Here is a 14015-nt window from a genome sequence, read left to right on the forward strand (position 1 = left end):
ACAGCTAATGCTAGACCCTTTAGAGAACATGGTAGTGACCACACACTGCCAATGTTCACTAGGGCTATGAAAGAGATTTCCATCTCCTCCATCTATCCAAACTGCTTCGTGGATGGGTAAGAGCTAACCATATTGAATACTGGTGCTAAGCTATTCTAAATGCAAATATAAAACTTAAAAGCACACATCGGTGTTGAGGAGTGCATGGCATCCTCACAATGATACATCTAGAGGATGTATCATTACCTTCACTTTACAGATGAGCAAACTGGGACACAGGTTAAATAATGTGTCCTGGTCACACAGCTACTAAATGGTAGAAAGAGGATTCAAATCCAGACAGTTTGACTCTATAGCCCATTTCTTAATGACTACACTAAACTGCTCTGAAAGCTGAACTTGAAAACAAATTATTTTAAATATCGGTAGAAACGGGCAGTGAGAGGTGATAGGGTGACAGGCAGATTGTAGAAGAGTCAGGGGCCTTGGTTTGGTAATCCAGTTACGGCATGGCCGGAAGGGACTGGAGAGCCTGCATGCCCTCCAGGCCCTCATTTTTAAAGGGAGGTGCCTGACCTAGAGTCTTAGTACAGGGCTGAGCCATGACTAGAATGGAGGTTTTAACTTCAGTATTCTTTACATTTACACCATGCACCATGTTTCTTTTTAGAAGCATATTATAAGGTCCTTTGGAAAACAGTCAATATGGCCAACTCTAATAGCAATACGGGATAAAAAGCTACCATTAGATCAGAAATCCCCCCATTAGATCAGAAATCCCCAACTTAAGCAGGGAATAGCCTGCTCTTGGCCACTACCAACTTTGTTTCACTGTTTATTATAAAAAGGAGAGGTAGTGGTAGAGGATGAGGACCGGCTGCCCTGGGAGAGGTCTCGCTGCAATGCCTTGCCTACCTGCCACATCAGACTGGACTAGAGGCTGCCGACTGCACTGACGTCCAGAGCCAGCTGGAACAGGCTCTGTATCACAGCTCAGATGCTTTATGGAACTAGTGGCTCATAGACTCTGGAGTGAAAATGGTTAGAGTCAGGGTCACATTTATCACCATGGCAAGTCTAAACCTGTGGAAACCAATTACGGGGCAGCAGAAATTTGGAATGGGAAGTCAGACTGCAGAGAGGAATGCCAGTTCCTAATTTAGCAGTACTCAGTTTTAGTTAACAGGAGATCCAGCTACACTTTGTTCCCTGCCAGTGGCTATTTCTGAAACTCTTAGACTTACAACAAAGTACCCTCTTTTACTGATACTTTCAATGTGGGAAAACAAATTTTCCCAGTCCCCAGTATTTTCTGAAGGGCTGATTAAATTTCCTCTGCAACTATCTTTTTATCCTTAAACTTATAATATGTAAGTTTAAAAATACTCAATCTGAATAGACACTATGACAATGACACTAGGATTTATCTCCTCCTCTTTCCCCCTCTCTCTCACACACACAGGGAAAACATAGCAGGTGCTTAATAGGTATTTGTTGAAGAAATGAATAATAATTGTCTGGACAGTATAATTTAAAAAGGCTTTTCATTTCATATGTATTATCAGTGCTTCAATATAGAACATTTTGTAATGACTAGTGACATGTGGATACAGATGGTTTTCTTCAAACACTGAGTGCCAATATTTTCTGGTAAATACTGACTTTCACGAAACAGAATAACCAAATATAATATAATTTCAGGAGACGGTGATATTATCAGCATAATTCACCCCAATTACAAAAATGGCAACAGTTAAAATCATGCACATTGTTTCACCATTTCATAAAACTTCTTTTTAAACTTATACAAACTTCCCCAGAATAAAAAGTTTCCTCAAAAACCTCATGATAACATTATACTAAAAAATTCACTCTGGAAATGCAGGGAGTTATTTTTTAAATTTTGGCTTTACGATTTTCTTTTTCAATCTGTTAAAAAATAGAGTTGAGGAGTGTGTTGAGAGAGGTGGGGAAAAAAAAGGAGCTTCCAGTTGATGGATTCAATATGTCCAAAAATACCTCAGTAATGGAGAGAAAAAAACTTCAAGAGCAAGAACGCATTATAAATAAAAGTCTTTCAGCAAGATGAACAGGTGAGCAGTTCTCGCATCAGTTGCACCCACAGGAGAGAGGTCTTCTTGAAGAATGCTTATTTACAGAATCTTCTGTAAGATAGAGTTGGCTACATCCAGTGATTCGTCTTTTACTAGAACAATGTCGTAAGAGTCCATGTACTTTTCTAAAAGCTCATCCACCTAAATCAACAACAACAAAAAATTACATGGATGTGCAGGAAGGAGAAGCAAATAGTTTCAGTGTGAATCTCATTGTTAGGTTTAATCTTCTGGGCAAAATGTAGCAAATTAAATTTACTTTCATAAAACCTTTGAAATGAAGAAATACAGGGCGCCTGGGTGGCTCAGTTGGTTGGGCGACTGCCTTCGGCTCAGGTCATGATCCTGGAGTCCCGGGATAGAGTCCCGCGTCGGGCTCCCTGCTCGGCGGGGAGTCTGCTTCTCCCTCTGACCCTCCCCCCTCTCATGTGCTCTCTCTCTCTCTCTCAAATAAATAAATAAAATCTTAAAAAAAATTTTGAAAAAAAATGAAATGAAGAAATACTTTCAAACTTTGAAGACTCATGGACATAGGAATCATCCCACATGGTGGCTTTACTCCTAAAGTCATTTCTCTCTAGTCCAGTGGTTCTCAACTGGGGAGACTGTGCCCAAGCAACACCTGGCAACATTGGGGACATTTTTGACTCTCATGACTAAGGAGTGTTTCAGGTTTTTAGTGGGGAAAGGCCAGAGAAGCCACCCCAATACTGACGGCACACATGTGAATCCTAAATCCCTTAACCACACCAAAGTATAGGGATAAGAGCAATCAAAATGTCTCTAACTACTTTCTCACACATGTTTAATAACAACTGCCCATTAAGCTCCATCCTTATTTTTCTTACAAGAAAATTAAATGACAGATCTATATACTTACTCTATCGTTTAGATATCCAATTTTCAGGATGTGTTCAACATTGGCTACTCCATCTGCCATTCTTATGTCCCCTTGGGAATCTCCCAACAGAATGATGTTGCTATTGTCTTTTAGTCGATTGAAATATTCTGTGTTCTTCAAGGCACCATCATGTTTGTTAAATACATGAATTAGTTCGCCTTTAAATCCTTTCAGCACTCCCTATAAAAATATAAATCCTTTGAAACAAGAGGTTTCAAACTGCAAATTCTGTTTGTTCTATTTTCACATTCATGATAGGTAAGAAGGGCTCTGAGAAGTTAATGATTTTCTAGAGACTACTTTAAATGTCAAACACAATGAGATGAAAATCCAGTTTTTACTTTTCATTTGTTTCCTAACTGGAGGTCCCATTTTCTGTATGTCATAATGTACTGTTTTGATTAGAAGAGTTTGTTCAAATAACAACAGTTCTAATTCACTTCTTTTTTTCCACCTATGGATATTGAGTCTTCAGAACTGCTGCATTAAATTACATTAAAAGAACTTTTCCTAATTTTAATATTGGTCTGTAGCTTGGGATACAAAAGTTTAAGAAAGGGGGCACCTGGGTGGCTCAGTGGGTTAAGCGTCTGCCTTCGGTTCAGGTCATGATCCCAGGGTCCTGGAATTGAGTCCCACATCGGGCTCCCAAGCAGGGAGCCTGCTTCTCCCTCTCCCTCTGCCTGCCTGTCTGCCTACTTGTGATCTCTCTCTCTCTGTCAAATAAATAAATAAAATCTTAAAAAAAAAAAGTTTAAGAAAGGCATATTATAACACTGGGAGTTGATGAGTCCCATAGTAGGCCTATTGAGTGACCTAAATTAATGAATATACATTAAATAAAAAACAACTGCATTTATATAATTAAAATACATTCGGATTTTAAAAGTAATTACGAAGAATGATTTGCTGTACTTACATTGTCATCAAAATCCATGAAGTTGGACACTACAGTGATGTTTGGGTGATAAACCCCAGCTTGATGGATTACCTCCTCTAGTATATCACCAATACCAGCCGAAAATATGAACACAGGGATACCGTATTCTTGGAGCTTATCAAAGAAATTCTCATACCCTTCCCTGCAAGATGGAGGTAGGAACTGATTGTTAAAGAGCAAGATATATTTCCTTTTCACCTAGAAAGAAAAAAGCAAAACATTTCTACCTAATTCCATAGCTCATTCATATTCCCTTTTCAGAATACTGCCCAAGAGTGCGGTGATTGATGTCTATGACAACAGTAGTACAAGTTTTTCAAATAACAGTTAACTCTTTGCCTTCCTTTTAATAAATTCTAATAGTACAAATTAGATGTTTTAGACTCAAATTAAATATGGATATAAGCCTACAGTTCACAATCTACACCATTTAACAGCAAATGGTTAACCACATCTTGAAAAGCTTCACCCGGGGAAACCCATTTAGGGTGAGCTGGAGCACCTCCTGCTGGTCATCCTGCTCAACTACTTCCTCTTAGAAAACAGGACAGGCTGGGGGGGCGCCAGGGTGGCTCAGTAGTTAAGCGTCTGCCTTCAGCTCAGGTCATGATCCCAGGTTTCTCAGATCGAGCCCCGCATCAGCTTCCCTGCTCAGCGGGAAGCCTGCTTCTCCCTCTCCCACTCCCCCTGCTTGTGTTCCTGCTCTCGCTGTCTCTCTCTGTCAAATAAATAAAATCTTAAAAAAAAAAAAGGAAACAGGACGAGGGTGAGACGCTTGGGTGGCTCAGTCGTTAAGCGTCTGCCTTCGGCTCAGGTCATGATCCCAGGATCCTGGGATCGAGTCCCACATCGGGCTCTTTGCTCAGTGAGGAGCCTGCTTCTCCTTCTCCCTCTGCTGCTCCCCCTGCTTGTGCTCTCTCTGACAAATAAATAAAAATCTTAAAAAAAAAGGGGGGGGGTGCCTGGGTGGCTCAGTCGTTAAAGCGTCTGCCTTCAGCTCAGGTCATGGTCCCAGGGTCCTGGGATCACGCCCCGCATCGGGCTCCCTGCTCCGCGGGAAGCCTCCTTCTCCCTCTCCCAATCCCCCTGCTTGTGTTCCTTCTCTCGCTATATCTGTCTCTGTCAAATAAATAAATAAAATCTTAAAAAAAACAACAACAGGAGGGGTGTGGGCAGGAACTGAGCTGCATTCTCTTTACATCCAGCATCTCTCCTACCTCAGGTTTAACAGCTGTTGGTCATGTTCTTAATCTAAGTTTCTCCCCTTTCTACTCTTCCTGGGTTACAGGCTAAGCTGCCTACAAAGGAATAAAATACTAGCTGTCCTCACATTCTTTCTGACACTTAATGCTTTCCTCCTTAGAGGTAGATCACCTTAAAATGTAGCATCATCAAAAAAAAAAATGGCATCATCATATTTACCTAATGAGTTGAAAATTGTTAGAGGTGGTAAACCGTATTGAAAAGAAGCTTAAACCTTTTCATCTTACCATTTGTGTATTACAAATATTTTTATTATTTGCTAAATCATAGTCACTTTTCCTAGAGATAGTTTTCAAGGAAGTCTGAGAATTCAGAAAGTAGATTCATGTAACTTTATATACACTTTGAGCAAAAATTTTTTTCAACTGATTTATAAACATTCCTTTTATATTTCATGTCTTTTCAAAAGTATTCTGTTAAAAAATTTCAAAATTGTCCTGGTTTCATACATTTCTAGAAAGAGAGAGAGAGAGAAAGAAAGAAAAAAAGAGAGAACTTAAATCTCATAAGGCTCTTATTCCCTATACCAAGATCTAATATTCTAATTCTAAATTCTTTACCTCACCCTATTCTGTGATAGGTGGCATATTTTGGCTATGTTTTTATATGCAACATATAAATATTGTTATTTGTTATATATTATTATATATTGCTTTAATAAAAACACACACTTGAATACATATATAAGTCTGTAGACAATTAACAGCAAAAACACCCAAGAAACTTACTTGAGCATAACATCAGATTCCGCCACAATTTCTTTAAGTTTAGCTTTTGGTAAAGCTTGTTCAACAAGCAAACCATGTGATTTAGTATACCTGGAGTTTATGTACAAAGACAAAGAGAATATCAATTAAAGCAAATTAAAACTATCATCTTCATTAAAAAGCATTCTTCAGTGATAGATAATGCAGTATTTCATTCATCATAATTTGGACTTAAATTTTAGAAATTTAAATTCATCACTAATGAATGTATATCCTAATGTCTCACAATATAATAGAACATGTTCTTACTGCATTTCCCAGTTCTCCCCAAAACCTCTTAGTTTAAATGTGTTAATAAGATAATGAAAAGATACAAGTGTAAACCTTTCCTCAGTCTACAGATAAGAGCTGAATCCAACCTCGGGAGGCATAATCACTTCTCTGATTACAAGAATTAGAGCAAGGCCATTTGTTTCACCTGTGGGTAGTCTAAATTGTCATGAAATACCTTAGTAGTGAAGGTGCTACCTAGTGCACAAGAGAGAAAATCCTTGTTATGATGCTCTATAATTACATCAAAGCACCTATAATCACTACATGTCAGTCACAGACCTTTAGAACCTCTCTACCTGATACGCAGAAGTCCTGTGACCCTCCATTCTGGGTCAGCTCCCATCATGTTAGTGAGCTCCTTCTGCCAGGGAAGCTTATATTATTGCTAGAAAATTCTAATTACTAGACAGTCCTTTCTTTCATTACGCTGAAATCAGTCTTCTTAAAACTTCCAAGTCTGATTCGAGTTCTGCTTCCACAGGTATGTGGCCCAGGTCCAACTTTTCAACATTTCGTACCATACACATTAATTAAGTGTGCAAGGTGTTCAGGTTAGGTCATAGGATAATGAAGATAAATAACATCACTCCTGGTCTCTTAAGATTCTAAAACCACAGTTGTTTCTTCTCAAATCGCAGCTTTCCCTATTCTGTGAAATCTTCCCCAAATAGGATGGCTCCAATTCCTGTGATTTTCTTTGTGGATTCCTCTGACACACTCTACAGAGCTGTCAACTTTCTCTTAATAACAGCATTCTCTCTGGACTCAGCACAATGCTTTCAGTGTGGTCTGCTTGGAAGGCTGCATTTCCATTAATGCAGCCAACGCTAGGGGTCCATTTCTCAGCAACTATGTCAACTTGCTGGCTCTAGCTCAGTTCAGAGTCAATTTAAATCCCAATTCTTTTCCTTCACACTTTCAGCCACATTTTGTCCATATACTTTTAAAAAAAATGCTTGTTTTTAATTTAAGGCTTAAGCGCAGGATTTTAATTTATCTTCACTGACCTTCATCTTAAAAAAAAACAGAACAAAACAAATTCTAGACTGTTAGATTAGAAAATTATAGTTCATTTTGTTATATTTCATCACTGCTCTAGCTCATTGGATACCTTATGAATCTATTATATACAGGGACAAATAAGCCATTAGTTGTAACTGCAAAGTTATTTTATTATATTTTTAACCCTCCCACTGTCTGATATACACTTACCATTCTACCATATAGGGGTACTTCTCTTCTATGGTAAGAACAGGATCAATTTCAATAGCATAATATTTTTCCTTTAGTTGCAGTAACTAGAAATAAATGAATAACTTAATCATGAGGATGACAGAGTTGTCATTAAGCTGCTGAGTTTTACAGAAAGCAAAACGATACAAACAAATGGTTTCCATAAACTGCTGTTAAAGATTAGATCATGAGTATTTGGCTAATGCATTTATCAACTGAAGAGATCTTTGCTGATCTAGTTTATATGTAACAAAGTACTTTCAGGTCAGCAATTCAGTGAAACCGACTAATAACCAAATTATTATTACAAAAAACCCTTTCGTTCTCATATGAAAGTATTAAATTTGATTCATCTTTGGAGTCCTATGTTGTTAACACAGACACAGACAGATACATACTCAAGGAAAGCAGAGAACTGAGGCAATTTCCTGGTCAATTTAAAGGAGCAAAACCTACACAAAACCAAAGTACTTTTGTTTTAATGTACAGCTAATCTAAGAACAGCAGAATATTTTGATAACCAATTAAAATTTTTTATGTAATTTTTGTTTTTGTTAAAAAGTTAATTTTTTCTTTAAAATAATGTTGAGAGTATATAACCCACACAATAAAACTAACATTTGTTCAGTGTTTACTAGGTGCTAGGTATGGTTAGAAGCACTTTATATCCATTGTTTGTGTGAATGAACCTGAAGAAATTCTCAGGCAAAAGGAAGTCTTTGAGTAACTCTGGATTACTGTTAGTGTTTACCTTTTTTCGACATTCATCTGTAACCAGCTTACTGTTGTCAATGACATCTGAAGAGTGAAAGCAAACTAGCATTAAAAGAAACATTCTGACTGATGCTACCACTACTTTAAATAACTTACTATTTTTCTTTTACATTTAAATGCCAAGTCCACCAAGCATGGTCATTACAACTTTTGGACTTAGTGCTATAGTACACATGGCATTGCTAGAGAACCTAATGGTTTTAAAATCTAAACTTTGGATCTAAAGCTTTTTTCCTATATTTGGGAGTATTTCATTAGAAATTCTCCAAAGAATTATTGGGCCAAAGGGTATGATTTCTAGTGGTTTTAATATAAAGTATCAAAATGAATTCTCAAATTCCACAGGCACCTCCAGTAAATGAGAGGCCTTATATCACTGCTTCTTTGTCAGGTTGAAGAGTATTATTTTTTTAAAACTCACTGCCAAGTTTGGAAAACAAAAAAGGTGTATTATCCTAGCAACACATTTTAACTGGATATTTATTTAATTACTCTTTTACTTAATTTATATATCAACAACAAAAAAATTCAGTAACATTCTTAGAAAACCAGAGTGGTTGATAAATGCTGTTTCTTTAGGTTAATCCAAAGTTTAAAATCCATGTAAATATTTCTTGAATAAATAATGAACAGACCACATTTGGAGAAAAATTTCAGAAGAATTCATTCCTCTTGCAACCAAAACTACACTTGAAAATAGTCGTTTATATAACATGGGGGAAAAAACAAATCCTCAAAATATAAGAAGAAAAAGGCAAGTCTTCTCACTTTCAATGTCCAAAAGGAAAAAAAAAAACCCAGTCTCACAGATCATATAGGTAAGAAAGGATCTTAAAATAAGAATTACTTTCATGAATTTGTTTATGAATGCCACACTTACAATGACATGTTGGGCATCTTTTCCCTTCATAGGAAAATCTACTCAGTGTCATATCAAAGTCTGTTATTATCTGTAAAGAAAGGGGGAAAAGCATTATGGACCATTCAGCCACTGAGGGCAGACATGTACTGCACACTTCCTAGAGGTATGGGACTGTGCTCAGTCCCTGACCTGCCCCCACCCCCACAGGTTATTCTCTCTGCATTCTGTGGGAACAGCAGCCTATCTCCTCCAACCACAAATTCCTGTACTGATTAACCAGATTTTATTTGGTGGCAATGCTGGGGCACTTAGGGTGTCGCCTTGTAGTTAAGTCCTGGGAATCACCTCAACTACACAGTGATATCTTAAATGCCCCAGCATTGTCACCAAATAAAATCTGATTCATCGGTATAAAAATTGGCAGTTGCAGATGATTGGGCTACTATGCTTTTTTTTTTTTTAAAGATTTTATTTATTTGACAGAGAGAGACACAGCGAGAGAGGGAATACAAGCAGGGGGAGTGGGAGAGGGAGAAGCAGGCTCCCCACTTAGCAGGGAGCCCGATGCGGGGCTTGATCCCAGGACCCTGAGAGCATGACCTGAGTCAAAGGCAGACGCTTAACGACTGAGCCACCCAGGCACCCCTAGGCTACTATTCTTGATAGAGATAAAATGTCGCACAGTTTCAACCCACCTGGTCAATGTGCAAAAATGCAGTGGAGGCAAACTATATGAAGCTCTCAACTGCAAAGAAGGACATCCTGTCATATACTACAACATGGATGAAACTTAAGGGGACATTATGTTAAGTGAAATAAGCCACTTAGAGATGGACAAATTCTCCATGATTCCACTTATGTGAGGTATTTAAATTAGTCAAACTCATAGAAGCAGAAAATAGAATGGTGGTTGTCAGTGGCTGGGGGTAGGGGGAGAAGGAAATGTGGGGTTGCTCTTCTATGGGTACAGAGTTTCAGTCATGCAGGATAAAGAAATTCTAGGAATCTGCTGTGTAACAATTCACAGAGTTAACAACACTGTACTGTACACTTAAACATTTATTAAGAGGATAGATTCATTATTATGTGTTTTTTACCATAATTAAAAAAATGTATGTCTACTACAGGGCTTGAAATCACAACCCTGAGATCAAGGCCTGAGCTAAGATCAAGAGTCGGATGCTCACCCGACTGAGCCACCCAGGTGCCCCAAATTTGAATATTATTCTTAAAATGGTTTAATACTTAGGCACTTGCATTAGTTAGCTTGGAACTTAGTATTACTCAGATTTGAACAAAACGTGAGATGAGTCTGCCTGAACATTGAAAATAAAGACTTAATAATAAAGACTTCTTGATAATTATTCACCTGAAGTTTGGCAGCTCCACCCTTAATAAGACCACAGATAATTTCTTCTACTCTTGCAGGGTTCTTAATCCGAACTGAACTTCTCTGGAATTCAGGCATCTAAAAAATAAACGGAAGTTAATTAGCTATTTTTAATTCCTCTTTTCCCAGGTTCTTTTGATACCAAGCAGAAGCTTATATTATTTTAAGATGTAAAAATGTTAAGGCATTATTTTAAAAAAAAAAAGCAAATCATCATATCAAATTACCATTTATACATATAACATTTTTTGAAGCACATCAACAGTTTCTATCTCAAAGATTAAGACAAAATTATATTTGCAATATATTATCAAAAAGTATAATTCTCCTAATTATAAAAGTCACGCATGGTTATCACAGAAACAACAGAAAAAGTATAAAAAAGAAAATAAACATGGCTTGGAATTCTACTACCTAAAGATAAACAAGTAAACATTTAAATTTATTTTCCACTATTTTCATTTCTATGATTACAAACATACCTGTTTATGCACATAGTTTATCTCATTCTCATATACTTTTTCATCTGGCTTTTTAAAATTAATTATTACTTCATATACTGTTATAAAAATGTTTTTAGCAGAATTCATTAATCAAAATAAAACCTTAGAGTGGAATGGGGAATATCTGAACTTTGTGATAAAGAGTTTTCTTTCTTTTTTTTTAATTTCAGCTAAGCTTCTTCTTTTTTTTTTTAAAGATCCTATCCATTCATTTGAGAGAGAGAATGAGAGAGAGAGAGCACATGAGAGGAGGGGAGGGTCAGAGGGAGAAGCAGACTCCCCGCTGAGCAGGGAGCCCGATGCGGGACTCGATCCCGGGACTCCAGGATCATGACCTGAGCTGAAGGCAGTCACTTAACCAACTGAGCCACCCAGGCGCCCCGATAAAGAGTTTTCTTATAAGATCTTTCTGCTTAAGGGGTGCCTGGGTGGCTCAGTCGGTCAAGCATCTGACTCTTGATTTCAGGTCAGGTAGGTCTTGATCTCAGGTTGTGAGTTCAAGCCCCACACTGGGCTCCACACTAGGCATGGAGCCTACTTAAAAAAAAAACCAACCAACAAAAAAACTTTCTGCTTAAGATTTAGCTTATATTTATATTTACAGTTAAAAAAATCTTAGCAGAAAGGTAACAAATGTTACATGATTATTCCCCACAAGTGTACCTTTGTGCAATTAAAATATATTTTAAATATATTTAACTTGAAAACGTACTTCAAGATCTTTGTTCCTTTATCATACTACGTATAATACCAATAATCCCAAATAATTTCATTACTCTTGGCATAAATTTTACAACAGATTTATTTCAATTTAAGACAACTACTAAAAAGTATGAGACCACCAGCATAAGACTCTTGATCTCAGGATTGTGAGTTCAAGACCCATGTTGGGCACGGAGCCTACTTTTAAAAACAAACAAACAAACAAACAAACGTATTAGAATACCTGGGCTTAGGCAGCTACTAGGCTGGTTTATTCAGGATTTAGTGTTGCTCAACAATTTAATGTTAAATATTGTTTCTTTCTTCTACCCTATCACAAAGAAAACGAAACTGATCAGAGTAAAATGCAGAGGCACCCTGTTCTTAGAGCATGTGTACAAGAAGACGGCGGGGGGGGGGGCGGGGGGGCGGGGGGAGATTAGAGGACATATAATAGCTCCACAGTGTAAAAGGGCAGTAAGAGAACCTCAAATCAGGTTCTGTACTCGTTTGTACCCAGTAACCTTTATTTACTTTATATGGTATTATTCTGGGTATGTTACCACCAATATTAACTTATTTCATGTGCATCACAGACATGATTATGGAAAATTCCCTAGACCTTGTAGCTCTGCTCCAAGAGCATGTGACCAGTTGAGTCTCTCAGGTCCTATGCTGTCTCTACATAATAGATAAAATTAGAAAATTGGAAAAAGGCTAAACTGTTTTCCTAAGACTGAAAGATACATACAGGAAAGAGAAATGCTAACATTAAAATTTTCTCCACTAATGAAAGATGCTACAGTATGCTTAATTTTAAAAAGCCATATTTAAATAGCATAGGATAACCTGCAATGCAACTAACTTTCAAGCAGTGATTCTTTTAACTTAACTGGACTTTAGAGGTGTCAACAGAATAACAGTTATCCAAATATTTATTTTACAGCGATTTTTCAATAGATGAGAAAAGCAAATAGGCACTTATTCCTACGTTCCTTTTCATTTATTAATCCATTAATTTGCTTAACAAATATTTACCTTTATCTACTTTGTGTCAGACGCTAGATGCCAGGGATATGATGATTAGCAGTACTTATACCGTTTTCCTGTTGAGTTTTAGAAACCGTTGCTGTTTTGAAATATCAACTTCTATAGCTCCCCTACAAATACCTTAACTAGTTAAGTTCATCTCCTAACAACTATATTCTGCTCTTACCTCTGCCTTAATTGGCAGATGCACAGTAATCAACATATGTTTGACTTAATAACTAACCCACTACTGAAAGCAACAGAAGATAAATGTCACTAACTATATTTTCACCAAGAAAATCAAACATTTTATTTCAGTGTGTCCATACTGACAAAGATGTCCTGCCTCATGCAAATCACATCCTATAATACATTCAATTAAAACAACAACAACACCCAACACCCATATTTAAATAAGATAGGATAACCTCTTTCAGATAATGAATAGGAAAATAGTACCAAAGCCATTTCAAAGTAGGCTGGTTTCTGTTAGGTTAACAACTAATAGATTGGATGATAATATCACTTAGCGCCTGAAAGACAACCAAAAGCTGGAGGAATTGATCCCTGCTTCTGTACAACAGCCATTCATTTTCAGATAAATAAGAAGTGAATACCCAAACAGCACCAGGGTGAAATCACAGTGATGAGAACAGATGAAAGAGCAGCAGAGAACACAATAGGAAAGAGGATACAAGTGTAAGAAATTTAAAAATGATAATTATATCTGCTTTGGTTATATGATAATATATTTATACCCCCCCGCCATGATACACATATAATGTCACCAAAGCATATCATAAATACTTCTCAGGAACTTGAGATACTGGGCATTTTACTCAAATATTTTAGAATGCAACCTAAGAAATATATTTTTAAAATACTACATGAAATACGTCAAAGGATGTCAGAATATCAGAATATCAAAAATATACTGCAGGAATATACATTCATCATACATCACATACTTCCATTACCTCCTCAAATCCCTTCTTCCGTAATTCTTCTTGGACAAAACTACACCTGTTTGGTAGCACTTAAAATAATGATGCTTCAAGTCTGAAGGGCAAGTTATTTTGAACTGTCCAAAAACTTTTCAACTTATAATTTTATGGTAAAAAAATAAGGGGATAAAAATGTCATCACTTGCAAACAAAAGAAAACAAAATCATTTTATAGGCATAATGTAAAATGCTGAAGGAGCAGTTTTCCTGACAAGAATCAGGGCATTTTGGTTGACTGGAGCCAAATCTGACTTAATGCT

General features: G+C 37.0%; 1 protein-coding gene across 8 annotated transcripts in view; it reads right to left on the minus strand.

Moving 5' to 3' along the window:
* Nucleotides 1-1478: 1478 nt before the first annotated feature.
* Nucleotides 1479-14015, minus strand: part of NT5C3A (5'-nucleotidase, cytosolic IIIA) — a 58839-nt gene continuing 46302 nt past the window's right edge. For 7 of the 8 annotated variants that reach the window (XM_027573396.2, XM_027573395.2, XM_027573391.2 and 4 more), the window contains 8 exons: nucleotides 10497-10595; nucleotides 9146-9215; nucleotides 8243-8289; nucleotides 7471-7556; nucleotides 5947-6036; nucleotides 3935-4097; nucleotides 2995-3195; nucleotides 1479-2255 (listed from right to left, as the gene is read on the minus strand). In XM_027573396.2, coding sequence (XP_027429197.1) covers nucleotides 2154-2255; nucleotides 2995-3195; nucleotides 3935-4097; nucleotides 5947-6036; nucleotides 7471-7556; nucleotides 8243-8289; nucleotides 9146-9215; nucleotides 10497-10595 — 858 coding nt within the window. In that variant the 3' untranslated portion in view covers nucleotides 1479-2153. Of the gene's footprint in view, nucleotides 2256-2994; nucleotides 3196-3934; nucleotides 4098-5946; nucleotides 6037-7470; nucleotides 7557-8242; nucleotides 8290-9145; nucleotides 9216-10496; nucleotides 10596-11966; nucleotides 12054-14015 lie in introns of all 8 variants that reach the window. The other variant, XM_027573398.2, reaches the window with a different exon arrangement.

This window comes from Zalophus californianus, chromosome 12, assembly GCF_009762305.2.
Source record: "Zalophus californianus isolate mZalCal1 chromosome 12, mZalCal1.pri.v2, whole genome shotgun sequence".
Taxonomy (NCBI): Eukaryota; Metazoa; Chordata; class Mammalia; order Carnivora; family Otariidae; genus Zalophus; species Zalophus californianus.